This window comes from Coregonus lavaretus (assembly GCF_964263955.1).
Source record: "Coregonus lavaretus genome assembly, chromosome: 18".
Lineage (NCBI taxonomy): Eukaryota > Metazoa > Chordata > Actinopteri > Salmoniformes > Salmonidae > Coregonus > Coregonus lavaretus.
Genome location: NC_140005.1, coordinates 5794002 through 5820985, shown reverse-complemented (window position 1 = coordinate 5820985; position 26984 = coordinate 5794002). Strand labels below are relative to the sequence as shown.

The following is a 26984-nucleotide window of genomic DNA, read 5'->3' as shown; positions in this document are numbered from 1 at the left end:
GATTAAAAAGTATAAAAGAGATAATGTTTCAGTTTCTTCATTTACTCATTTTATCTTAAAAATACATTTAACAGACCCATACACCCTTACCTTGCAGAGAGAAAATTATAAAAAGTAGTTCAGACCAAGAACGTACCTAAATCAATTTAATAATGGATAATTCCAAATATTCAGAAGAGCAGCCGGGCCGTGCGACACAATACAGACTACATTAAAACCCCACAGCACAGTTCACTATCTAAGAAAGTTATTTGTAGACTCCACACAAACGACAAAAACTCAACAAAGTCACATAGCCTACCTGTCTTTATATTAAATGACATTATTCCAGAGGCAATATATCAATTTCGGCAAACTTATTTTGCTGAAAGGCGCGTCAACTCCCGCTTCTGTTCCTTCCATGTCTTTATCACACTGTTTCAGTCGGGATGCTCCGGGCGATTAGAAGAGGAGCTAAGTGATTCAATGGCCAAGGGCAGAATCAATGCGTCACTCAGTGGTCCATTTTCCAGTGGCGTGCGTGCGCGCAATTCTCATCCCCCAAGCTGCACTCTCCACTTGTGCGCGCCGCGTCCCGTGAGCCAGACGCACGCGGCAAATAAACTGAGTAGACATCGAAGTGAGATCTCACATTTCAAGGATATTCAGTTTAATTTAAACTTGAAACTCGTAACGTACAAGAAATGCTGAATTAACAACTACAAAAACAAGATAAACAAAGCATTTTGCATGAGGGCTTGTTATTAGTTGACATTGACAAATCTGTAATGTTTAGGCTACTTATGTTCGACTACTTATTCACCACAAAAACATGACCAATATCATAGTATAGGACAATATAATGCTGTATAATATTAAATGCATATACTCATGCTAGTCCCTCCTATTTTCCGCATATTTCTCATGACATGAGCCTACATATGTTTTTATCATAACATTATGATATAAATATATTCTGTTTATGAATGAATAGACAATTATAGTCTCATGTACTGACAGCAAATCCAGCACAACCCGTGGCAAGACTGTGGATAACTAAACCAATAGAAGTGGGATCTTTGGTTGAATAATATGCCATTTAGCAGACGCTTTTACCCAAAGCGACGTACAGTCATGTGCGCATACATTTTTACGTATGGGTGGTCCCGGGGATCGAACCCACTACCCTGGCGTTTCAAGTGCCATGCTCTACCAATTGAGCTACAGAGGACCACTTGAATTAAGTGTCAAGTTCATTTGCCATGTGTAAAGAACAGATTGGACAAGCTGATATATAAAGTAGCACAGTGAAACAGGCCTATGTGTCATCAGCCATTCAGTCAGCTAGTATCCACACTGCCTATGGGTAGAAAGTGTCTCATGGGCCTTAAAGCTGGGAATGTAATGGTGAAACAGCCACATCCGTTTGCGATATTACAAAAAGCAAAGAAGTTCCTGCAAACATCACTGCACGCGCGATAGAAGAGCACAATATGTGTTGCTGCACGACGTATTTTTTACCATGCTGCGAGATGCTCCACAGCTTCGGCAACAAAAACAATGACAATGGTGGTGGGGTGACAAGTGGCGCTGTTTTCCCCTACTGCGGATTCTATCTTTAAAGCTGCAGTCTGTGATTGGTACATCCATTTCTGTACTAAATTTTTTACATTTTATATTTACATTTTACATTTTAGTCATTTAGCAGACGCTCTTATCCAGAGCGACTTACAGTTAGTGAGTGCATACATTTTCATACTGGTCCCCCGTAGAGTATTCTTGTACATATGACTAATAAAACTTGACAAAAGGATATTCATAATTGGCTTTCTGTGCATCAGTCAACGATGAAATAACATTGTAGAAAACGTAAATAAGTATTCAGAAACCGTAACAAAAGGAAACCAAATGTCCATCTTAGTAGTAATGATAGCCATTGTTTCTAATCAAATGTAAACAAACACTGTATAGCTTCAAAACATAGTTAAAACTATCATTTTGATCTCATGGATGGTCAGCCTTTGCATTCAAAGCTCCGTCATCTATACATTTGAGTGGGTACATTTTTCTAGCCCCATCCCTCAGCTGTTTACCAAATGCAAAACAAGTGGCGGGGCAAGGGGTTTATGGTTTTCCTAATCGCTGACTGCCCCTTTAATACAATGGTATTATCTTCTGGTCTGTTGAAAACAGTTTATGACTGGGGTCCTTGATAATACAGAGGGTGGGAGTGGAGGACAGGGCAGGAGTGGTTAGTGTAATGTCCTCTAGAGAAGGCAGCTTCCATAAATAATCCGCTATCTCCATCTACAGGTGTAACATGGGACATGCAATGGTATCTACCAGAGCCTTATACAGCCAATATGAGGCTCTGGTGTCCACACGCGATGGTTGTTTCAACTGATGCATTATCACTCTCCCCATCATCTACACTGTAATAATACCACAACACTACAACGATACCACACAATAACAAGAGTGTTTATAGGGAGAGATCTTGTCCATTATCTCAGCATGCAAAGAAGCACTTCAAGTAACTGTCCAGTGACAATCTCACGTTTTAAAAGTTAATATTCTGTTAACTCATACCCAAATGATGTTGTTGACTCATCCTATACTTGTATTTATTGCCAAAGCATAAATTAGAGATAGAACCCTTTAAAACACACCTCAAATTTGTATCTCAAACCCTTTAAGACACACCTCAAATTTGTATCTCAGACTTTTTCAAAAATGGTAGCTACAGTATTTCCTCATATAATTTGAAATCATGTTGGCTCATTGGCTGAGCTGGCCAATCAGCTGTTTAGTTGTCATGAATACTTTTAATAACTGGTATATGCCCACACCATTCATACACAGAAAAGCTGCTTTTTAACCATCTTAATTACAAAACTATTTAACTTATATTGTAATTATTATAGGTCACATTTCACAGAAATCTGGAAACACTGGACATTTATGTTAAGGCTGAGGTGAACGGCTTCTCCTAAACTCATCCAAAGATTGTTGAAAAACGACAGAAAGGTTAATTCTATTGTGAAAACATACCTTCTTGAAACTTAATGAGGTCAGCCTAACGTATTTGTTTAAATGTGTTTTTTCACTTATAAACGTACTATTCTCTGTGTCATAATGTTACGTTTAACTTACATGATATTATGTACCTTCTTGTGCTGCATGGGGCAATCATTTTGTATTGTAGTTTTTTGTGTGGTGTCTTCATGTGGAATTTAATAACCTTGTCCATATTGTTACCCATGTAAATAATACATCAAATTTACCACACAATCAAATTCCAGTCAACTGGATTTTATGCATTTCATGTTTTCCTTATTCGCCCAATGGGAGCCTTTTTAAGTTTGTCAAAATACCATTCGGCTCCGGATCAACCCAGTTGGAGAAAGAGAAAGCATATCTCTCTCTCTAGAAGTACTCACGTGACTGAGATCTGCTTTTTGAGACCTGGAGGAAAATGGACTCAACAATACAGTGATTTGACCTAGTCTTCTACATGATGTTTATCTACACTTCAAATATAGGCCTTCTTTAAACTGCCTCCCAATAGCTGATTTGAATGTATTGTTCTCTGTGTGATACCAATTAAGGACCATAGGTGGCAGAAATAGACTGTACACAAGCCAAGGATCCCATTCCTGTTGCTAGCCTGACCTTGATCAACTTGATTTGAAGTTGGCTGTGTTCATAAGGCACCAATCAGAAGAAAACAGAGTGTAACAGGGAGGGACTACCTGTATGAAACAATCCTTTTTATATTCTGTTGCAAAGCATTTTCTGTTGCGTGCTTGTTGACACAGTATGAAAATGTATGCACTCACTAACTGTAAGTCGCTCTGGATAAGCGCGTCTGCTAAATGACGAAAATGTTTAAAAAAAAAACTTAAAATAAAATAACATGGCCTAAGCAGAGTTTATAAAATAGTTTCGCGAACTAGGTCCAAGCTCATTCCGGGAGATTAAAAATTCCTTCAACATTGTTTACATCAGTTATGAATTTAATTCAGGCATTAAGACAATCTCTCTGAATAGCATTAGTGCTCTACCAGAACGTAAAGGTGGATTCCTAAATCTCCTGGCATGTCTCCAGGCAACCCCAGTATAAACCTCTTTCCAAGTAACAAATAAAAGTGGAGCAGATAAAACATGTAACAAAAGGATTCATATGTTATTACGTTTAATATACATTTTCATCAATATAAAATGACATTCCATGTAATTATGTAAAGACAATATACTAAAATTGGTCCCTTTTCAATCTTTTGTTCAGTAAAAATGCATAGTAACAGTTTAATGAAACCAGTTACATTTAGCAGACACGCTTCTCTTATAGGAGAAATTAGGGTTTAGTACGCCTTGCTCAAGGGCACATCGACAGATTTTTCACCTAGTCGGCTCCAAGATTCAAACTAGCGACCTTTCAGTTACTGGCCCAATGCTCTTAACCACTAGGCTACCTGCTGCGTTTCACAAATGTACTGTATATGCCTTGAACGTCACAAAACCATTCTTTCAATCTTTAAAATGAAGAGAACATCACTGCTTAATAAGAGTTGAAAAATATATATAAACTGTCAACAAACAAAAGTAGCAACCACATTAACATAAAAAAAAACTTATTGGAAACCTTGGTGCTAGATAAATGGAAAACACGTTTAAATAAAAAACAACTGATGAATACAATAAAATAGTTCTATGTCAGGCTACTATATGAAGTAAGAGACAGAGCTCCATCATGTTGACACCCCATGCCAATCCATAATAAACATTTGTTATGCAAAACAAATTAATTAATTACTACTGGACTGGTTGACATGGTGTGTCAGATTCACATATCTCCAAGACTCTGCAATCAGGATGGAATTACAGTGCCTTAAAAAGTATTCACACCACTTGACTTTTTACCAAAAAAAATTGTGTAAGAGCATGAATTTAAATTTGATTAAACTGAGATTTTTTTTGTCACTGGCCTACACACAATACCCCATCATGTCAAAGTGGAATTATGTTTTTTGAAATTTTTACAAATTAATTAAAAATGAACAGCTGAAATGTCTTGAGTCAATAAGTATTCAATCCCTTTGTTATGGCAAGCCTAAATAAATTCAGAAGTAAAAATGTGCTTAACATGCCACATAATAAGTTGCATGGACTCACTCTGTGTGCTTTTAATAGTGTTTCACATGATTTTTGAATGACTACATTTTCTCTGTATCCCACACATACAATTATCTTTAAGGTCCCTCAGTCGAGCAGTGAATTTCAAACACAGATTCAAACACAAAAACCAGGGTGGTTTTCCAATGCCTCACAAAGAAGGGCACCTATTGGTAGATGGGTGTAAAAAAAAAAAAAACAGACATTGAATATCCCTTTGAGCATGGTGAAGTTATTAATTACACTTTGGATGGTGTATCAATACACCCAGTCACTACAAAGATACAGGCGTCCTTCCTAACTCAGTTGACTGACAGGAAGGAAACCGCTCAGGGATTTCATCATGAGGCCAATGGTGACCTTAAAACAGTTAAGAGTTTAATGGCTGTGATAAGATAAATATTAAGATGGATCAACATTGTAGTTACTCCACAATACTAACCTAATTGACAGAGTGAAAAGAAGGAAGCCTGTACAGAATAAAAATATTCTAAAACATGCATCCTGTTTGCAACAAGGCACTAAAGTAATGCTGTGGCAAAGCAATGAACTTCTTGTCCTTAATACAAAGTGTTATGTTTGGGGCAAATCCAATTCAACACATTACTGAGTACCACTCTCCATATTTTCAAGCATAGTGGTGGCTGCATCATGTTATGGGTATGCTTGTAATCATTAAGGACTGGGGAGTTTTTCAGGATAAAAAAGAAACGGAATGGAGCTAAGCACAGGCAAAATCCTAGAAAAAAACCTGGTTCAGTCTGCTTTCCACCAGACACTGGGAGATTAATTCAGTCTGCTTTCCACCAGACACTGGGAGATTAATTCACCTTTCAGAAGGGCAACAACCTGAAAAAACAAGGCCAAATCTACACTGGAGTTGCTTACCAAGAAGACAGTGAATGTTCCTGAGTGGCAGAGTTAGTTTTGACTTGAAGATCTATGGCAAGACCTGAAAATCGTTGTGTAGCAATAATCAACAACCAATCTGACAGAGCTTGAAGAACTTTGAAAATAATAATGGGCAAATGTTGCACAATCCAGGTGTGGAAAGCTCTTAGAGATTTACCCAGAAAGACTCACCGCTGTAATCACTGCCAAAGGTGCTTCTACAAAGTATTGACTCAGGGGCGTGAATACTTATGAGATATATGTTTTACATTTTCAAATTGCAAACATTTCTAAAAACATGTTTTCACTTTGTCATTATGGGGTATTGTGTGTAGATGGGTGAGAGAAAAAAATCAATTGAATCCATTTTGAATTCAGGCTGTAACAACAAAATGTGGAATAAGTCAAGGGGTATAAATACTTTCTGAAGGCACTGTATTTAGTGTAGTGTGAGCCAATGTACCGTAGCTGCCCTGCTCTTGGGGGTTATCCCTGGAAACTCAAAGTTCGCAGTACTGATTGATTTAAAGATCTTGGACTTTATGCCAGCGAGCTGTGGCACAGAGGGCAGAAGTTGTGGCTACCAATCTCGTTCTCCAATGCACAGTGCTTACACACGCTGCACATCCAGAACTGGTACTCTGAGATGGTCCAGCCGGTCACGATGCAGGTGGGCAGCTTCCCCTCAGGCCTGGAACAGATTAGAATGATGGTTGGAGAAGATAAAGCACATCCAAATACAAAGCTTTACCAACTACAAGCCAATATCATGTGGAACAGTGGACGTTTCCCTAATAGTTTATTTTACAGCCTGGTTAAAGCTGGTACCTTCCTGGTACTGACATGGTACGTGGTACTAACTAAGAAACTATGTGGTAACAATGAATACTATCTGGTACTTACCTGAAAGGATTCAACTCAATCAGTAACTACATAGTACCAATTGTTACCCAGGGATGCTTGTGTCACTGAAGCGCAAAAGAAACCCAAGTGTAGTTATTATAGAATGATCAGGTAATTACCATTTAACTAAGTAAGTACTACAATGAGACAGCCATAGTCCTGTTATATTACATAGACAGAGCAATTACACAAGCCACCGTTGGAACCCGCGCAGGGCTTTTTCCAGTGTATATTAGTAATCCCTCATGATCAGCAGAGAGAGAGAGAGAGAGAGAGAGAGAGAGAGAGAGAGAGAGAGAGAGAGAGAGAGAGAGAGAGAGAGAGAGACAGAGAGAGAGAGAGAGAGACAGAGAGAGAGAGAGAGAGAGAGAGAGACAGAGAGAGAGAGAGACAGAGAGACAGAGAGAGAGAGACAGAGAGAGAGAGAGAGAGAGAGAGAGACAGAGAGAGAAAGACAGAGACAAAGACAGAGAGAGAGAGAGAGACAGAGAGAGAGAGAGAGACAGAGAGAGACAGAGAGAGACAGACAGAGAGAGAGACAGAGAGAGACAGAGAGAGACAGAGAGAGAGCAACTGTAATGCTATTGTACACTAATAAAATCTGCTCAGGCATTTCAAAGGGCTGCTTTCTGACTTCTTCTGTGTTATTGCCAAGGATTTGTTAAATACATTTTGATATCAAATCCATGCAATGTAGCTACTTATTTAGTAGCTTTCCTTGCTGTTCTTGACTTGATTCTGAATGGCAGTGAGAAGAAGATTGATGACGAGAACACGCATCAATATGTTTTGACCCTGAAATATAAAGCAGCTAGCTATCAGTGGTTTAGCAGTCCAGACCTGGGTTCAAGATGGACGGGGTTTAGCAGTCCAGACCTGGGTTCAAGATGGACAGGGTTTAGCAGTCCAGACCTGGGTTCAAGATGGACAGGGTTTTGCACTCCTCCATTAAGCCAGCCGGCAGAAAGCTCAATCAAGCTAAGCTAAAGTATTCATTTAAAAAAAATACGAATACTATATGAACCCAGGTCTGCACTGCGGTGGTCATGCACCTCACCCCTCAGGAGTGCTGTCCAGTCCCGACATGTGGCTGTTCTTGGTGCTGTGTTTGGTGAAGATCTCCAGGGCCAGGTCTTCATAGAGCTGTCTCTGCTCAGGGCTCAAGCTCTCCAGGGACTCCAGCTTGATGAAGGCTCTGGAACACGTGCTGAAAGCCCGGTTGGCTGACGAGCAGATGGCCAGCAGGGAGTAGATCTCCACTGCCGGGATGATGTCCTCGTAGTCCCGTAGGTGGAGAGCTGGTAAGGAGGGGAGATTGGTTGAGTATTTACAGTTCATTTTAAGGTTTGGGGTTTATGGGGACATTTGAGATTGAGAGGACGTTGAATTGGGGTTTTCCCGAGTGGCACAGTGGTCTAAGGCACTGCATCGCAGTGCTAGCTGTGCCACTAGAGATCCTGGTTCGAATCCAGGCTCTGTCGTAGCCGGCCGCGACCGGGAGACTCATGGGTCTCATATTAATAATAATATAATATGCCATTTAGCAGACGCTTTTATCCAAAGCGACTTAGTCATGCGCGCATACATTTTACGTATGGGTGGTCGCGGGAATCGAACCCACTATCCTGGGGTTGCAAGCGCCGTGCTCTAGCAACTGAGCTACAGTGGACCACCCAACCACCAACAACTTTCTTCAGTTCATTTGATGGTGCTACAGAGTGAATGTCTAAACAGAGGGCTAGTCAAACCCACACCCTCAAGACCGAATGAGAAAGGGTGAGGTGCACAGTCATACCTCGGAGAAGACATAGGCCTACATACACACACACGTTAACAGACACTTGTTAAAAGAGAGCGGGGGTGTCTTGTTATTTGCTGTGTCTTTTCGTACCCGGTGACGTGAAGAGGGTTGGCAGGAACAGGGGAGGAAAGATACTAAATGTAACTGCCTGAGAGAGAGTGGGATACCTGTCTTCATGGCTTTCACCATGTAGCCTTCGTACAGCTGCCTCTGAGCCAGCAGGAAGAAGTGGTAGGCCTCGGCCCCGCGCCAGGCGCTGTCCACCATGCGGTTGTCTGAGGACGTGGCGTCCTCCTCCAGCAGCCCAGCTAGAGCAGATGTAGCCTGAAGGGAGAGAGACGGGAGTAGCTGACAGGTTGGGACGAGTAAAAGTCACCAAAAGACATGGGAATGAATTCCCTGATTCACTGAGAACGAACACTGTCGTACATCTGTTATCGGAGGGGAATTAAAGACCAAGCTATTTTTTCAGTACATCATTGATATGCTTAATCTGTACTCACTTTTGGAAAATAACAAGTGCTACCTTTGCACTGGTGTAAACGCTATATAAACCAGACCCTTGTAGCTAACAACTGCAACAAATTGTAAATTACATTACTGTTAGCATTAAATATATATATTTTTTATCTTTAACTCTGCAATGTTGGAAAGGGAACCGTGAGTGAGCATTTCACTGTTGTTTACGAAACGTGTGACAAATAACCCTTTATTTTATTTTAAAGCAGCAAACAAACCAAAATGACACACGCGACCTAAATGACTGTATTTCTTAAGGATTTTGTGGGTTGTGTACCTCTGACGTCTTCCCTTTGGCCTTGTTCTGCTGGGAGGTCTTCACTTGGCTGTGGTAGTTCTCCACTAGCAGGGCTGCCAGCACATACAGCTTCTTTACCCTCAATGGCCGGGTCCCCTTCTTAGCCTCCTCATCCGCTATCTGAAAGGTTCATACAGCAGATGACAGATGGGTCTGACACCAGATGGCATGAGGTTATGTGTGCTGGAGAATAATACGAGTTCAGGCAGGGGTCTTCGCAAAAATCCGGTCCGACGCATAATGTAGTTTAAATGCCTCTGTGAAGGCTATTGGCTAAGGACTGAACTGAATGATAAGTATTACATTTTACTGTAGTGATGAAGTGTGGTATTTACTGTAGTGATGAAGTGTGGTATTTACTGTAGTGATGAAGTGTGGTATTTACTGTAGTGATGAAGTGTGGTATTTACTGTAGTGGTGAAGTGTGGTATTTACTGTAGTGGTGAAGTGTGGTATTTACTGTAGTGGTGAAGTGTGGTATTTACTGTAGTGGTGAAGTGTGGTATTTACTGTAGTGGTGAAGTGTGGTATTTACTGTAGTGGTGAAGTGTGGTATTTACTGTAGTGGTGAAGTGTGGTATTTACTGTAGTGGTGAAGTGTGGTATTTACTGTAGTGGTGAAGTGTGGTATTTACTGTAGTGGTGAAGTGTGGTATTTACTGTAGTGATGAAGTGTGGTATTTACTGTAGTGGTGAAGAGTGGTATTTACTGTAGTGGTGAAGTGTGGTATTTACTGTAGTGGTGAAGTGTGGTATTTACTGTAGTGGTGAAGTGTGGTATTTACTGTAGTGGTGAAGTGTGGTATTTACTGTAGTGGTGAAGTGTGGTATTTACTGTAGTGGTGAAGTGTGGTATTTACTGTAGTGGTGAAGTGTGGTATTTACTGTAGTGATGAAGTGTGGTATTTACTGTAGTGGTGAAGAGTGGTATTTACTGTAGTGGTGAAGTGTGGTATTTACTGTAGTGGTGAAGTGTGGTATTTACTGTAGTGGTGAAGTGTGGTATTTACTGTAGTGGTGAAGTGTGGTATTTACTGTAGTGGTGAAGTGTTGCAGACTACACTGCATATTTCTTTTATTGGTTGATCATGTCCCCTTATGAGTGCCCTACCAATTACATTCCAACATTTGCCTTCTTTAGCCAGAAGACACTTCAAAACAAGAATGTGACTTTGCATGGTGTTAAGGCATAATGGTTGGCAGTACCTTAAACATGAGTTTAGCTGCGTCTAGGAAATGGTGGGCTTTACGGTACAACTCCACCGCCTCCAGAGGCTTGTTCTTCTCCAGCAGGTGAGACGCATACTTGGCCAGAAGAGATTTGATCTCTTTCATGTTGTGGTTTTTGGCCAGCTCCACAGCTTTATTCCACTGTGTAAAAGCAGAAAAGATTACGAAATAATAAATGTACCTGATATACATTTATAATATGAGACAGAACAATGATGTGTCTTTGTGTTTACATGCGGTGTGTAAAGTAGTGTTGTGTTGTTGGGTACTTGTGATATGTTGGTATGTGTTGTGAATAAATCATTGTTTAATATATACAAATAATGTTTTAATTATTTGATATATTTGAAAATATAGAAATTAGATTGAAAAAACTATATGTTAGGGCTTTGGAAAAAAGAACCAGTTGAAAGATAATTTAAAAGCTGTTGGTGTGAGCCAAATGCTGGAGGTCCTGGCCATATGTGGTTTTCAACACAACAGGAAATGGGAGAAAAGTATATCATGATTAAATCGTATCTATCCATCCGAGACCGTGTTGGTGGTTAAGAAACGTTTCATCAACACAGCATGTGTATCATGAAAACTGTGGCCAAAAGAACATGCTTTTAAATCGAGCTAAATGATCTACCAGATACCTCTACTACTTCTCTCCTGGTCACATTTCCATTGGGCAATTCTGTTATGAAGCCAAGATTCAGTTACACTCAAAATCAGCAAAGTACTACGATGCCACAAAAGAAATGTGACACATTAAAGAAAATAGTGTTGCTCATGTCTGTTGTGCTCATGCGAAGACGTTTGAAAAAATACACTTCAAAAGTAAAAACCATTCACAGTGCAATGACAAAATAATTGACAGTGCAATCCTCAGAACAGAAAGTCCTACTGTGGTCTGCCACTGGTGTAGTGATGTCATCTGGTGTAGTGATGTCAAAACCTAGTTGGTGGAGGACAGTGGGGACTGCCAGTTTCCACTTTCCAATGGGGAATCAGCACTGAATAGATAAACTGTCCTAAGCTCAGAACCACAACCCCTCTGGAGGTCTCTGACCGTCTCGTCTGTCGGTCTCTCACCTGGTTTAGATGAACGCAGGCGTCGACCGCAGCCTTGGGCTGGTTGCACTTCAGGTAGGCGTTCACGGTCTGCTCACACATGCCTACGGTGACAAACATCTGGCCGATGTCCTACGACGTGCAAACACAAAAGATAGATGAGGGGAAAGGTCTTCTTTGTCCACATGGAAATGGCTGAATGGAGGAAATTACAATTGAAGCCTTAAAATTGAAGGAGATATTTATGGATTTGAGTCCATTTAGTCAGGAAGTGAAATTCTATTAATCAATTGAAAATTGCCCGTTGTTCTCCTTTTCACTTCCTGAAGTGAATTTCAGGTATCACTTCCTGAATTGATTGGGTTGAAAATGAAAACCAAATTGACCGCAACCCTGGTAGAAACCTACTAAACACACTGTATTTATTGACATGCTGATGGAAGCCAGACGGACGGGTAGGAGAGAATTAAGTGGCGAGTCAGAGAAAGTGGAGGACCAACACAAAACACTAGCTCAGGGGTGTCAGACAGACATTTACAGTCTCTTCACTTTATCCAGCTCGTTAACAATCAGATAAACTTAAAAAATTCCAAAAACAATTCAACAATGGATATAAGACTATGTTTTGCACATTTTGATGACGACTAAATATCACCAATTTTCAGTGCGGCCCTCCAGACCTCGGTGAAGACTGAAGACCAGAAGTGACCCCTGCACTAGCTTTTTTTAACTGTCACCTAGGTATAAAGCACTACTGGAAACGTATCTCATGTCCTCTCTCTTCTACAGGGCAGCCCTCACCGGTAGCAGTTTGTGGTTCTCCGGTAGGGAACTAGCCAGTCGTTCCAGTCCGTCGTAATCCTCCAGCATATAGTAACACTCTGCCAGCCTCTCCTGGTTGCGCCCCTGAAGGTAGTATTGAACTGCATTCACCCTGGAGAGGAACATTGGCACCAAAGCATTTGCAGACTACAATACTAGAACACTCACACGATATTATGGAGCTACAGTGTCAAACATTAAAATGTCAACATGAAAGACAAAATGCTGAAGGGAAAGGATCCCGTCAAACAACTGGACTCTGTTCTGTTGCCTAGAATCAAACGTGCAAGGCAAACGCTACCATTCACCGTCTTGAATTACAAAATACTGAAAGGCCTGTACCACTTCTGTCTATCTGCAAAGTAGTCCCCGATGGCATTGTACGCCTGCTCCAGCACTGCATCGTCACAGTCACCCGATCCAGTCTTCAGAAGCTGCAGGACGCGGAACCAGTCCCCCAGCTTAATCCTCAGGCTGATGGCCAGGTCCCTAAAGAGAGAGACGTTATCTGTCGTTAGCTGTACGGTACGGTATCCATATTAGGACAGCATCACACGTCCATGGAAGTTAAGTCAATAGTGAAAAACTTCAACACCATTTTACCGACTTGAATCAACAACTGAACATTGCGTTAACATTCTAAAACATAACAAAAACTAAAAGCAAAACAAGGGTATCCTTTATCGTTTAGTGTCTTCAATACTTAACATACAGCCATAGAGGTAAAGCGCAACATCCTACGTGACATCCAACACCTTACCTGCGGTCCATGTCCAGGTACATCCTCTCGGCCTCCTCGAACCTGCTGAAGTAGGCCGCCACCTCGGCCTGTTTCATGGCTTCGCTCTGCAGGTTGCCCAAGCTCTTGACGAACTCGATGCCCTGGTAGTCCTTACAGCGGACGAAGGCCTGCTCAGCCGTCTTCAGGTCCAGCTTCTGGAGGGCCGCCTCGGCCAACAGGCGCCTGGGAGCAGATCAACAGCAGGGTGAAGACTATCATTTTGCGAAATGTCTCTGAGAAGGTGGAGAACATTTATACATGCTCACTATACGTGATTAGGGTTGCAAAATTCTGGTAACTTTCCCCAAATTCCCAGGTTTTCCAGAAATCATGGTTGGAGGAATCCGAATTTGCTCCTGATTCTGGGAATCTTCCAACTTTGCAACCCTACATGCAAATGCAATATGATCATAACCTGCGGTATACCATCCAAACCCATTCAGAAAAACACAAACACATTGCTGCTGAGAATGTCTTTGAATAAGACTGGGGTGTTGGGGTGGGGTGTTCTGAATCAGACTGGGGGTGTTGGGGTGGGGTGTTCTGAATCAGACTGGGGTGTTGGGGTGGGGTGTTCTGAATCAGACTGGGGGTGTTGGGGTGGGGTGTTCTGAATCAGACTGGGGTGTTGGGGTGGGGTGTTCTGAATCAGACTGGGGTGTTGGGGTGGGGTGTTCTGAATCAGACTGGGGTGTTGGGGTGGGGTGTTCTGAATCAGACTGGGGTGTTGGGGTGGGGTGTTCTGAATCAGACTGGGGTGTTGGGGTGGGGTGTTCTGAATCAGACTGGGGGTGTTGGGGTGGGGTGTTCTGAATCAGACTGGGGTGTTGGGGTGGGGTGTTCTGAATCAGACTGGGGTGTTGGGGTGGGGTGTTCTGAATCAGACTGGGGTGTTGGGGTGGGGTGTGTGTGTGTGTGTGTGTGTGTGTGTGTGTGTGTGTGTGTGTGTGTGTGTGTACTCCTGATCCTGAAAATGACCAGCTACCTTTGGTATGCATCTTGTACACGGAGCACCTTAGAAATTGAACATTTGAGGGCAATACAGGCATGTCAAAATATCTGTGGCACATCAGGTCTCTACCACTAGACCTTGTTCAGTCAATCGAAGGGACAGCTCACCCCTGACAGGTTGGTTTCATTTCCCCCCAAAAGTTCCCAAATTCCTCGAGTCGCTGTGAAAAATGACATGGGGAGCCGAAGTACTCTTTTAACCGGCATCCGTTAGCAGAGTGCTACCAAAACAGCACGATAAATCAACCAAACTCCGTCACGCCAGCGTGGGGATTCTCCCACATAACCAGATGAATATTGGCCTTTGATAAAAAGGACACAGTGATGCTTTCAACCTGCCTCAGGGATGGAAAGTCTAGGCTCACCTTAGATGATGTTCTTCAATACGAGTATACGACTAAACTGAAAATGTGACTAGGACTGACATTTTAAGAATAGGACAAATCTCCATCTGTAAATCTCTGTGTTGTAAGACATTCCACATGTCACACATGCCACAGTTTCTCCTCTGCTTGTGCAAACAGTGCTTCCAGGGGCATTTTTTGCCTTTAGGTTGAATGGCATGACATCTTCAGTGAGATCGATCACCTTGAGGTTCCTTTGAGGAGAACCTCATTAAACAGACCATAAACGTGTAACAACCATTGACTTCCCACTTTCTCACGTCACTAGGTCCTGCAAATATATTATGACCCCCGAACCAAACATCTGTGTGGCACGTTTTCTGGGCAAACTGATGCTTGCTGGGTGTGACAGTCTACTGGAAAGGCTGCAAACACTCAGAGTAGACATTGATGTCAATAATAATAAATAATAATAATATGCCATTTAGCAGACGCTTTTATCCAAAGCGACTTACAGTCATGCATGCATACATTTTTTGTGTATGGGTGGTCCCGGGGATCGAACCCACTACCTTTGGCGTTACAAGCGCCGTGCTCTACCAGCTGAGCTACAGAGGACCACAATATAAGAGTCCATTCAGAGTGGGTAAGAATGGAGGAATGACTGACAGAATAGATTCTTGAAAGGCCTTAAAAGAGAAAGTTCCCTCCAATATCAAATGATATAATTTGTTTTCAAACCTCAAAAGTGTTCTAATGTCAAGAAGAATCGCAAGCCATCAATCGCGTAGATCCAGCTGCATGCCTCAACCAAATGAACAGAAATTATACACCAAGAGCATAAAAAAAAAAAAAAAAAACAGGATATTGTGTTTATCTTTTCCATTCATTTTGGATTAGGGCATATAGCAGGATCTACACATCAGATGGCCAGGGACCTGGATTTATCTCAACAGAAGACCACTTATGAGGTCTTCTGAAAGCATCTGACAAACTTTAATTTTGGAGTGAACTGTCCCTTTAAGTGCCTCCATGAAATGCAGGGTTACTGTCTATGTAATCTCATCCCAAGCTTTTGCCCAAAGGGGCTGGGAACAAGATTACTGTCCATGTATTTACCAGAGTCTGGGGTGGGGGTTGTCTTCGATGAACTGGGAGGCGTCCTCGATGCCCACTTTCTCGATCAGCGAGCGGCTGTCGCGGAGGGAGCGGATCTCAAAGTTGATGAGGTAATCCTTGTTCGGCCTCTCCGGATCCTAAGAGGAAATCTGGGATCACTTCACATTCCCATTGCATCATGGATATTCCGGACCTTTTGGCATCCGACTCCATTTAGCAAAGTATACTTTGCATAACTAACAGAAATAGACGCATCTTTGCTGTTGTTGTGCACAGTCAATTGTGTTCTGCTGGGAACATGTATGTATTCCAATAGCAATAGTAAACATCTGTTCCCGCACAGCTTACTTTGTTTGCTATCAAATTACCGGAATTAGTGGGAACAGTGGGACTTTTGCATATTAAGAAAAGAAGGTTACCTTCATGATTTCATCCAGCAGGACCGATTTGATTTCCAGGTCTTCAAAGTTGCAGATGTATCCAGACGTTTGAATGGGTTCCTGATTAATATGGAATATTAAAATCAGAAGAAATTGTATGTCTAATATAAAAACACCAACTTGTTTTTGTCTCTTTGGGGTCATCCGTTGATGATGGTCATTAAGGGGAAAACATCCATTATGCTCTGATCCTAATCTATACCCAACATTTAAAAACCTCCGCATTTCTATTTGGAAGGGTAGGGAACAGCAAACTAGAGGTAGTGTGTAGTTTCCAATTCAGTATGAATTATACACTATGTATGGAATTAATTGGTGGTCTGTTGGGGCAATGTCCCATACGGTTTTAACATGAGCAGTGCTCACAGCAAGTTTACAATCAATTTGTTTTGTGCACCAGCTGTGCGCAATAGCCTGTGGACAGGGTGTTGAGTCAATCTGAAACTAAACTTTTCTATATGCAGTGAGCAGTGCTTCCTTAGGCTTATATAAACTATGTAGGGTTGAGAAAACAAGCAGCAAAGGAATAAAATGAAGAGGTTTGTCTTTTCCTCTGACTCTCTCTGGGGAGACCCAAACCCTCCTTCCATTCTGGGGAGACCCAAACCCTCCTTCCATTCTGGGGAGACCCAAACCCTCCTTCCATTCTGGGGAGACCCAAACCCTCCTTCCATTCTGGGGAGACCCAAACCCTCCTTCCATTCTGGGGAGACCCAAACCCTCCTTCCATTCTGGGGAGACCCAAACCCTCCTTCCATTCTGGGGAGACCCAAACCTTCCTTCCATTCTGGGGAGAACCAATCCCTCCTTCCATTCTGGGGAGACCCAAACCCTTCTTCCATTCTGGGGAGAACCAACCCCTCCTTCCATTCTGGGGAGAACCAATCCCTCCTTCCATTCTGGGGAGAACCAATCCCTCCTTCCATTCTGGGGAGACCCAACCCCTCCCTCCATTCTGGGGAGACTCCCAACCCCTCCCTCCATTCTGGGGAGACCCCTCTCTCCATTCTGGGGAGACTCCCAACCCCTCCCTCCAATCTGGGGAGACTCCCAACCCCTCCCTCCAATCTGGGGAGACTCCCAACCCCTCCCTCCATTCTGGGGACACCCCAAACCCCTACCTCCATTCTGGGGAGACCCCTCCCTCCATTCTGGGGAGACCCAACCCATCCCCAACCCCTCCCTCCATTCTGGGAAGACCCCAACCCCTCCCTACATTCTGGGGAGACCCCCAACCCCTCCCTACATTCTGGGGAGACCCAAACCCTCCCTACATTCCCAGCAATTCGAAGTGTATGGTGGTTAGCTATATAATCATCACAACCAGACCACATGTGTTTGAAATGTTTGAATGCCACACCTTGCAGAATCCACGCCCCGAAGAATTCAGTCTGTTCTGGAGGCAAAGGGGGGTCTGACCCGATACTAGATAGGTGTACCTAATAAACTGAGTATATACAGTGAGGGAAAAAAGTATTTGATCCCCTGCTGATTTTGTACGTTTGCCCACTGACAAAGAAATGATCAGTCTATAATTTTAATGGTAGGTTTATTTGAACGGTGAGAGACAGAATAACAACAACAAAATCCAGAAAAACTCATGTCAAAAATGTTATAAATTGATTTGCATTTTAATGAGGGAAATAAGTATTTGACCCCCTCTCACTCAGAAAGATTTCTGGCTCCCAGGTGTCTTTTATACAGGTAACGAGCTGAGATTAGGAGCACACTTAAAGGGAGTGCTCCTAATCTCAGTTTGTTACCTGTATAAAAGACACCTGTCCACAGAAGCAATCAATCAATCAGATTCCAAACTCTCCACCATGGCCAAGACCAAAGAGCTCTCCAAGGATGTCAGGGACAAGATTGTAGACCTACACAAGGCTGGAATGGGCTACAAGACCATCGCCAAGCAGCTTGGTGAGAAGGTGACAACAGTTGGTGCGATTATTCGCAAATGGAAGAAACACAAAAGCATTGTCAATCTCCCTCGGCCTGGGGCTCCATGCAAGATCTCACCTCGTGGAGTTGCAATGATCATGAGAACGGTGAGGAATCAGCCCAGAACTACACGGGAGGATCTTGTCAATGATCTCAAGGCAGCTGGGACCATAGTCACCAAGAAAACAATTGGTAACATACTACGCCATGAAGGACTGAAATCCTGCAGCGCCTGCAAGGTCCACCTGCTCAAGAAAGCAAATATACAGGTCCGTCTGAAGTTTACCAATGAACATCTGAATGAGTCAGAGGAGAACTGGGTGAAAGTGTTGTGGTCAGATGAGACCAAAATCGAGCTCTTTGGCATCAACTCAACTCGCCGTGTTTGGAGGAGGAGGAATGCTGCCTATGACCCCAAGAGCACCATCCCCACCGTCAAACATGGAGGTGGAAACATTATGCTTTGGGGGTGTTTTTCTGCTAAGGGGACAGGACAACTTCACCGCATCAAAGGGACGATGGACGGGGCCATGTACCGTCAAATCTTGGGTGAGAACCTCCTTCCCTCAGCCAGGGCATTGAAAATGGGTCGTGGATGGGTATTCCAGCATGACAATGACCCAAAACACACGGCCAAGGCAACAAAGGAGTGGCTCAAGAAGAAGCACATTAAGGCCTCCTGTAGCTCAGTTGGTAGAGCATGGCGCTTGCAACGCCAGGGTTGTGGGTTCGATTCCCACGGGGGACCAGTATGAAAAATGTATGCACTCACTAACTGTAAGTCGCTCTGGATAAGAGCGTCTGCTAAATGACTAAAATGTCAAACATGTAAGGTCCTGGAGTGGCCTAGCCAGTCTCCAGACCTTAATCCCATAGAAAATCTGTGGAGGGAGCTGAAGGTTCGAGTTGCCAAACGTCAGCCTCGAAACCTTAATGACTTGGTGAAGATCTGCAAAGAGGAGTGGGACAAAATCCCTCCTGAGATGTGTGCAAACCTGGTGGCCAACTACAAGAAACGTCTGACCTCTGTGATTGCCAACAAGGGTTTTGCCACCAAGTACTAAGTCATGTTTTGCAGAGGGGTCAAATACTTATTTCCCTCATTAAAATGCAAATCAATTTATAACATTTTTGACATGCGTTTTCCTGGATTATTTTTTTGTTATTCTGTCTCTCACTGTTCAAATAAACCTACCATTAAAATTATAGACTGATCATGTCTTTGTCAGTGGGCAAACATACAAAATCAGCAGGGGATCAAATACTTTTTTCCCTCACTGTATATTTATATAGAGGCTATATATGATATATATATTCATATAGAGGCTATATATGAGATATATATTTATATAGAGGCTATATATGATATAGGTCAGAGGGACTCACCTCTGGGTCCAGGTTCCTGAACACGTACATCCTGGTCTTTTCCATCATGGCAAACAGATCGGGGTTGTCATTGGCCCACTGCATGTCCCAGACGTCCTTGCGCTCAAACTTGGAGGGGTCGCCTGTCCCCGCCTGGCTCCCAGAGCCATCACCCGAAGACGAACGCACCGCCAGGTCCAAAAACGTCAGCACTCCCGAAATGTCAATTATCGCCAGGCGGCTAAAGAAAAATATGGGTTTTATCAATACAAGATTGTACAATAATAATAAAAAAGTGCATGAAGTTCACCAAACTGCTTTTGGACCAGGCAATAACTGTTCAGATGGTTCCTAACTTCCTAACAATGCTATGTCGGTTGTACTTATGTAATGCAAGCAATAAGCTCCATTGGCATAAACTATTTTCTGCTACTGAAACACCATCTACCGTGTAATATTACAGTGACCAGCCAACAGTGAGTCCTGACCTGGAGGTACAGTTGAGTGAAAGCTGGTAGGCCCGGTAGTTTAAGGAGTATTTCTGCACCAGAGCAACGTTAGGCAGGCTGTATTTGTGGATGGTACCAGACTCACGGCCCTTTGATCACAAACGGACAAACACAGTAAAAAACCTTTCCGAACTGAACTTTTCCAACTCTTGATAGACTGATGAACTAATACTCTATAAAATCCTGAGAGAAATACCTACCACAATCAGTGTCTTGTCTGTTGCTGTGATGCAACAAATGGGGTCTCGTGTTGCCTAAAATAGAAAAGGGAAATATATGAGGCAATGGGTTACGAATGAGCTATTTCCATTCAACTTTATTGAATGTATTTATGTTGGCTCTCTCTTGGGGTTTTAACAGGCATTGTAACCGAGGGTGAAATCTTCAGCTTGTGTTAACAAAGGGAGTGTTGTGTGCTTTCTAAAAATGCAACTCACAGTGAAGGCCTTGGCAAAGTCCAGGGGGCCCTCAGTGGTCCCAGATGGACTATCATCAATATGATAGACCCTAGAGACAGAGACAGACAGGGAAAGAAAGAGAAACAGACAGACAGACAGAAAGACAGGGGAGAGAGACAGAGAGAGAGACAGGGAGCGAGAGAGAGAGAGTGAGACAGACCGACAGACAGACAGGGAGTGAAAGAGAGACAGACACAGGGAGAGAAAAATACAGACAGGGAGAGAGAGAGAGACAGACAGACAGACAGACATAGACAGAGATGGAGGTGGGGTCAAAGAGACAGACAGACAGACAGACAGACAGACAGACAGACAGACAGGCAGGGAGAGAGAAAGAGAGAGACAGCCAGACAGAAATGGGGGGGGGGGGGGGGGGAGACAGAGAGTTGGGTGGGCAGAGAGAGAGAGAGAGAATTTAATTGAGAGAGTACATTAGACTTTCCTTCAAGCTGATATGTTGGCATGCAGACAGGAACATCCCTGGCAGGACAGTCGGTCCTACCCTCGCCTGTCTGTCTGAGGCCAGTATCACTGACTCACTGGTCAACCCGCTGTCTACTGTATGTCTACTGTTTCAGGCAGATGAATGGACCTTCTTCATATCAATGTCAACACCTTGCACAGGATCAAACAAGCCAGGACCTGGGGCGGCAGGTATCCTAGCGGTTAGAGGCCAGCCAGCAACCGGAGGGTTGCCAGTTCGAATCTCGGGTCTGAGCAGAAAAATCTGTAGGGAAGTGAGCTGGCAATCCTAGATGCCATTGCTTGCCGAGCAAAGGCACTTAACCCCCACAACAAGTGCTTCATGGGCGCCCAGTGTGGCAGTCCTCCGCTCGAACTGGCAACCCACCGGTTGCTGGCTGGCCTCTCTAACCGCTAGGCTACCTGCCACCTGTATGTGTGTCTTTCGGAGCGGTTGGGATAAAGCAGAAGTCAAATTTCGGTTGGACCTTGTGTACAAATCACAAATAAAGTGATCTTAATCTTGTAAACATCTTCTGACCCCAAAAATAAGGAAGATTTTCATGATATTAGTGCCACAGAACAAATCAACAGTTCAGAATAACATCAAGGGTGGTTCCTTCAGCTTATTTTGGTTTCAGTCGGGATATATCCTCACAAATGACAGAGAATATGTTTTTTCTGGTTTGTTGCTCCTGTGCAAGGTGTCTTAACCGTGCCACCTGGACTTTCCAGATAGAAACATAATTAGTAAAGCTGACACGATTCCCTATTCTATCTGACAGACAGTAATTTCTGTTATACACCTGTTACGTTCCCCAGTTTCTATGTTGTGGTTTGTGTATTTTCATGTAGGTATTTCAGGAAATGGGTTCCTGAAATTCCCCAACAAGCAGCTGATTGATTGGATGAACATTGATGATTGGAGAGCTGACCCCGCGCCCTCGTCAGGACGCAGCTGTCTCCAATTTACCAACTCCTCCTGAAGCTATATAAGCCCCAGTTGCTCAGGAAAGAGGGGGACCCAGAATGGCTGAGAGTTACAGCATGTTGGTTGTATGCTAAGATTTTGGTATGTACTGTGTTGTTGTGAGAACCAATTGTAATGTTTTGTGTTAGTTTGTGGCTCAGAGTTTCTTTAATGTCCTGAGTTAGTTTTTCTCAGGTTTTGTTGTGAACCAGTTTGTGCAATTTTGTTTCATTTGTTCCCAAGGGGGGAAGGGGAAGGCACCTAGGGAGTGCTTAGGCAAGAGGCCCGCGGGCATACATTACCCATAGAGGTATACTGTCTATGGACACTAGGAAAGACCTGGGCGGACCATCCCTTGTATTTTGGTTAGTGCACCAGGAGGTGCTAGTTAAGTAAGTAGTGAGTAGGCAGGTAAGGTAGGAGAGGGGGCTTTGATATTAACTTTCTTTGCTTTGGTTCCGTCCAGCCCCCTTTTCCCCAAAGTTACCGTGCGAAGGAATAAATTCCCTGTTAACGGTATTCTCTGCCTTTTGTCATCCTTAATCACACCTACAGTCCCATTCCTCTTTCACACCACGGAGAGTTGAGTTGTAGCAGGGTGTTGCGTTCCCTCTTCCGAGAGGAGTGCGTAACAACACCATACATTTCTATCTGTACTGAAGGTTCTGTAAGGTTATATCCTCTGAACCGGCCCGGTACCGGCAGCACTCACCTCTCCCTACCCTCCTTCCTGGTCCTGGACACCTGGTTGATCTCCATGGCAGTTAGCTTCTTGGCCACGCGGTACTGCCAGATGTAGAAGGCCTCCTTGGACGCAGCGATCACATGGGTCTTAGTCATGGTGACGAACAGCGGATCTGTCGAGGTGACATGATCCAAGGTTATTTCAGTAAACTAAGGACCCTAAATTCAATCAAAATCTGTAACCAGGGTCGTGTTCAGTTAGATACACCGGAGCAAAACGTAGCAACAGAAACCAAAAATGCATTTATATAATTCATAAATCATATCTCAGAGTGATACAAGGAAAAACTTCACAGCTAAAATAATAATCCGACTAAATAAACAAATTCATTATCATTTTCAGAAACAAAAACAGTGAGAGGCACTTTCTTTCAATGCAACGCTCCAGGCCCAAGAAGAGGTCTACTCAGGTCACAGTGAGGAAGATTCTCCACAAAGAGGAAGTATACATCCTTTATTGTTGATTCAGCATGCTCTCATACTTGGATCTCCTTTAGGCTCTCCCAGCCCTCTCAGATGACAGACGTTGAACTGCCTCCACTATGGTCTCTGGGTAAACGTTTGGCCAGTAGCACAGACTTGGCTTGCCACGCGGCAGAGGGAATATTACCGAATGTGTAGTTGACCTACAGATGGGGGCATCTTCGGTGTCTGTCATGAACAAGCCCATGAAAGGGAAGGATTGTTGGTGGTAGAAACCCAGACGAGAAAGCAGCCTTTTGAACCTGGGTGACAGATCAGCGCTAGGAAGTGTTGGGCTTTCTCATTCCAGGGGAATCTGTTACAAAGCCTGCCAAGGTGTTTAAGGTATTTACATGATCCAAAACGGCAAGGCGTCTCTCCAGTAATGTGCACTTCTTGACATTTCTGACGTCTCCACTTTTGAAGTGTTTTAGGGAAATTGAACCAAACTATCCTTGATACTGTTCCAGTTTATTATAATCTGCTAGAAACATAATGCTCTCTTATCTTTCTGATATCACTCACCAATGTCAATGTATTTAGAATCCAGTGGGGTTCCAATGGAGTTACAGAGAACCAGCACATACTGGAAAACAAGACAAAGTCATGTATTTCTTCAACAGACATACAACCCAATCACCTTCATCATATATGGTCAAATTCAGAGTGTTCATTACCATACAGGGTCATATTTAGAGGGAGTACCTTACCATACAGGGTCATATTTAGAGGGAGTACCTTACCATACAGGGTCATATTTAGAGGGAGTACCTTACCATACAGGGTCATGTTTAGAGGGAGTACATTACCATACAGGGTCATATTTAGAGGGATACATTACCATACAGGGTCATGTTTAGAGGGAGTACCTTACCATACAGGGTCATGTTTAGAGGGAGTACATTACCATACAGGGTCATATTTAGAGGGAGTACCTTACCATACAGGGTCATATTTAGAGGGAGTACCTTACCATACAGGGTCATATTTAGAGGGAGTACCTTACCATACAGGGTCATATTTAGAGGGAGTACATTACCATACAGGGTCATATTTATAGGGAGTACCTTACCATACAGGGTCATATTTAGAGGGAGTACCTTACCATACAGGGTCATGTTTAGAGGGAGTACATTACCATACAGGGTCATATTTAGAGGGAGTACATTACCATACAGGGTCATATTTAGAGGGAGTACCTTACCATACAGGGTCATATTTAGAGGGAGTACCTTACCATACAGGGTCATACAGTGAGGGAAAAAAGTATTTGATCCCCTGCTGATTATGCACATTTGCCCACTGACAAAGAAATGATCAGTCTATAATTTTAATGGTAGGTTTATTTGTACAGTGAGAGACAGAATAACAACAAAAAAATCCAGAAAAACGCATGTAAAAAATGTTATAAATTGATTTGCATTTTAATGAGGGAAATAAGTATTTGACCCCCTCCAAATCAGAAAGATTTCTGGCTCCCAGGTGTCTTTTATACAGGTAACGAGCTGAGATTAGGAGTACACTCTAAAAGGGAGTGCTCCTAATCTCAGTTTGTTACCTGTATAAAAGACACCTGTCCACAGAAGCAATCAATCAATCAGATTCCAAACTCTCCACCATGGCCAACACCAAAGAGCTCTCCAAGGATGTCAGGGACAAGATTGTAGACCTACACAAGGCTGGAATGGGCTACAAGACCATCGACAAGCAGCTTGGTGAGAAGATGACAACAGTTGGTGCGATTATTCGCAAATGGAAGAAACACAAAATAACTGTCAATCTCCCTCGGCCTGGGGCTCCATGCAAGATCTCACCTCGTGGAGTTGCAATGATCATGAGAACGGTGAGGAGTCAGCCCAGAACTACACAGGAGGATATTGTTAATGATCTCAAGGCAGCTGGGACCATAGTCACCAAGAAAACAATTGGTAACACATTACGCCGTGAAGGACTGAAATCCTGCAGCGCCCGCAAGGTCCCCCTGCTAAAGAAATCACATATACAGGGCCGTCTGAAGTTTGCCAATGAACATCTGAATGATTCAGAGGAGAACTGTGTGAAAGTGTTGTGGTCAGATCAGACCAAAATCGAGCTCTTTGGTATCAACTCAACTCGCCGTGTTTGGAGGAGGAGGAATGCTGCCTATGACCCCAAGAACACCATCCCCACCGTCAAACATGGAGGTGGAAACATTATGCTTTGGGGGTGTTTTTCTGCTAAGGGGACAGGACAACATCACCGCATCAAAGGGACGATGGACGGGGCCATGTACCGTAAAATCTTGGGTGAGAACATCCTTCCCTCAGCCAGGGCACTGAAAATGGGTCGTGGATGGGTATTCCAGCATGACAATGACCCAAATCACACGGCCAAGGCAACAAAGGAGTGGCTCAAGAAGAAGCACATTAAGGTCCTGGAGTGGCCTAGCCAGTCTCCAGACCTTAATCCCATAGAAAATCTGTGGAGGGAGCTGAAGGTTCAAGTTGCCAAACATCAGCCTCGAAACCTTAATGACTTGGAGAAGATCTGCAAAGAGGAGTGGGACAAAATCCCTCCTGAGATGTGTGCAAACCTGGTGGCCAACTACAAGAAACGTCTGACCTCTGTGATTGCCAACAAGAGTTTTGCCACCAAGTACTAAGTGATGTTTTGCAGAGGGGTCAAATACTTATTTCCCTCATTAAAATGCAAATAAATTTATAACATTTTTGACATGCGTTTTTCTGGATTTTATTGTTGTTATTCTGTCTCTCACTGTTCAAATAAATCTACCATTAAAATTATAGACTGATCATGTCTTTGTCAGTGGGCAAACGTACAAAATCAGCAGGGGATCAAATACTTTTTTCCCTCACTGTATTTAGAGGGAGTACCTTACCATACAGGGTCATATTTAGAGGGAGTACATTACCATACAGGGTCATATTTAGAGGGAGTACCTTACCATACAGGGTCATGTTTAGAGGGAGTACCTTACCATACAGGGTCATATTTAGAGGGAGTACCTTACCATACAGGGTCATGTTTAGAGGGAGTACATTACCATACAGGGTCATATTTAGAGGGAGTACATTACCATACAGGGTCATATTTAGAGGGAGTACCTTACCATACAGGGTCATATTTAGAGGGAGTACCTTACCATACAGGGTCATATTTAGAGGGAGTACCTTACCATACAGGGTCATATTTAGAGGGAGTACATTACCATACAGGGTCATATTTAGAGGGAGTACCTTACCATACAGGGTCATGTTTAGAGGGAGTACCTTACCATACAGGGTCATATTTAGAGGGAGTACCTTACCATACAGGGTCATGTTTAGAGGGAGTACATTACCATACAGGGTCATATTTAGAGGGAGTACATTACCATACAGGGTCATATTTAGAGGGAGAACATTACCATACAGGGTCATATTTAGAGGGAGTACATTACCATACAGGGTCATATTTAGAGGGAGAACATTACCATACAGGGTCATATTTAGAGGGAGTACATTACCATACAGGGTCATATTTAGAGGGAGTACCTTACCATACAGGGTCATATTTAGAGGGAGTACCTTACCATACAGGGTCATGTTTAGAGGGAGTACCTTACCATACAGGGTCATATTTAGAGGGAGTACCTTACCATACAGGGTCATGTTTAGAGGGAGTACATTACCATACAGGGTCATATTTAGAGGGAGTACATTACC

The 26984-nt window shown here is 43.1% G+C and overlaps 1 protein-coding gene across 1 annotated transcript in view; it reads right to left on the bottom strand.

Annotated features, from left to right (window-relative positions):
* Positions 1 to 4163: 4163 nt before the first annotated feature.
* wdr35 (WD repeat domain 35) overlaps positions 4164 to 26984 on the bottom strand; it is a 41657-nt gene continuing 18836 nt past the window's right edge. Inside the window, exons 11-27 of the mRNA XM_084181668.1 lie at positions 23806 to 23866; positions 22787 to 22931; positions 20622 to 20691; positions 20385 to 20438; positions 20164 to 20273; positions 19697 to 19916; positions 16349 to 16429; positions 15930 to 16066; positions 13435 to 13638; positions 13017 to 13163; positions 12654 to 12786; positions 11874 to 11984; positions 10773 to 10937; positions 9546 to 9686; positions 8917 to 9073; positions 8006 to 8246; positions 4164 to 6736 (exon numbers count right to left, since the gene is read on the bottom strand). Coding sequence (XP_084037794.1) covers positions 6586 to 6736; positions 8006 to 8246; positions 8917 to 9073; positions 9546 to 9686; positions 10773 to 10937; positions 11874 to 11984; positions 12654 to 12786; positions 13017 to 13163; positions 13435 to 13638; positions 15930 to 16066; positions 16349 to 16429; positions 19697 to 19916; positions 20164 to 20273; positions 20385 to 20438; positions 20622 to 20691; positions 22787 to 22931; positions 23806 to 23866 — 2328 coding nt within the window. The 3' untranslated portion in view covers positions 4164 to 6585. The remainder of the gene's footprint in view (positions 6737 to 8005; positions 8247 to 8916; positions 9074 to 9545; positions 9687 to 10772; positions 10938 to 11873; positions 11985 to 12653; positions 12787 to 13016; positions 13164 to 13434; positions 13639 to 15929; positions 16067 to 16348; positions 16430 to 19696; positions 19917 to 20163; positions 20274 to 20384; positions 20439 to 20621; positions 20692 to 22786; positions 22932 to 23805; positions 23867 to 26984) is intronic.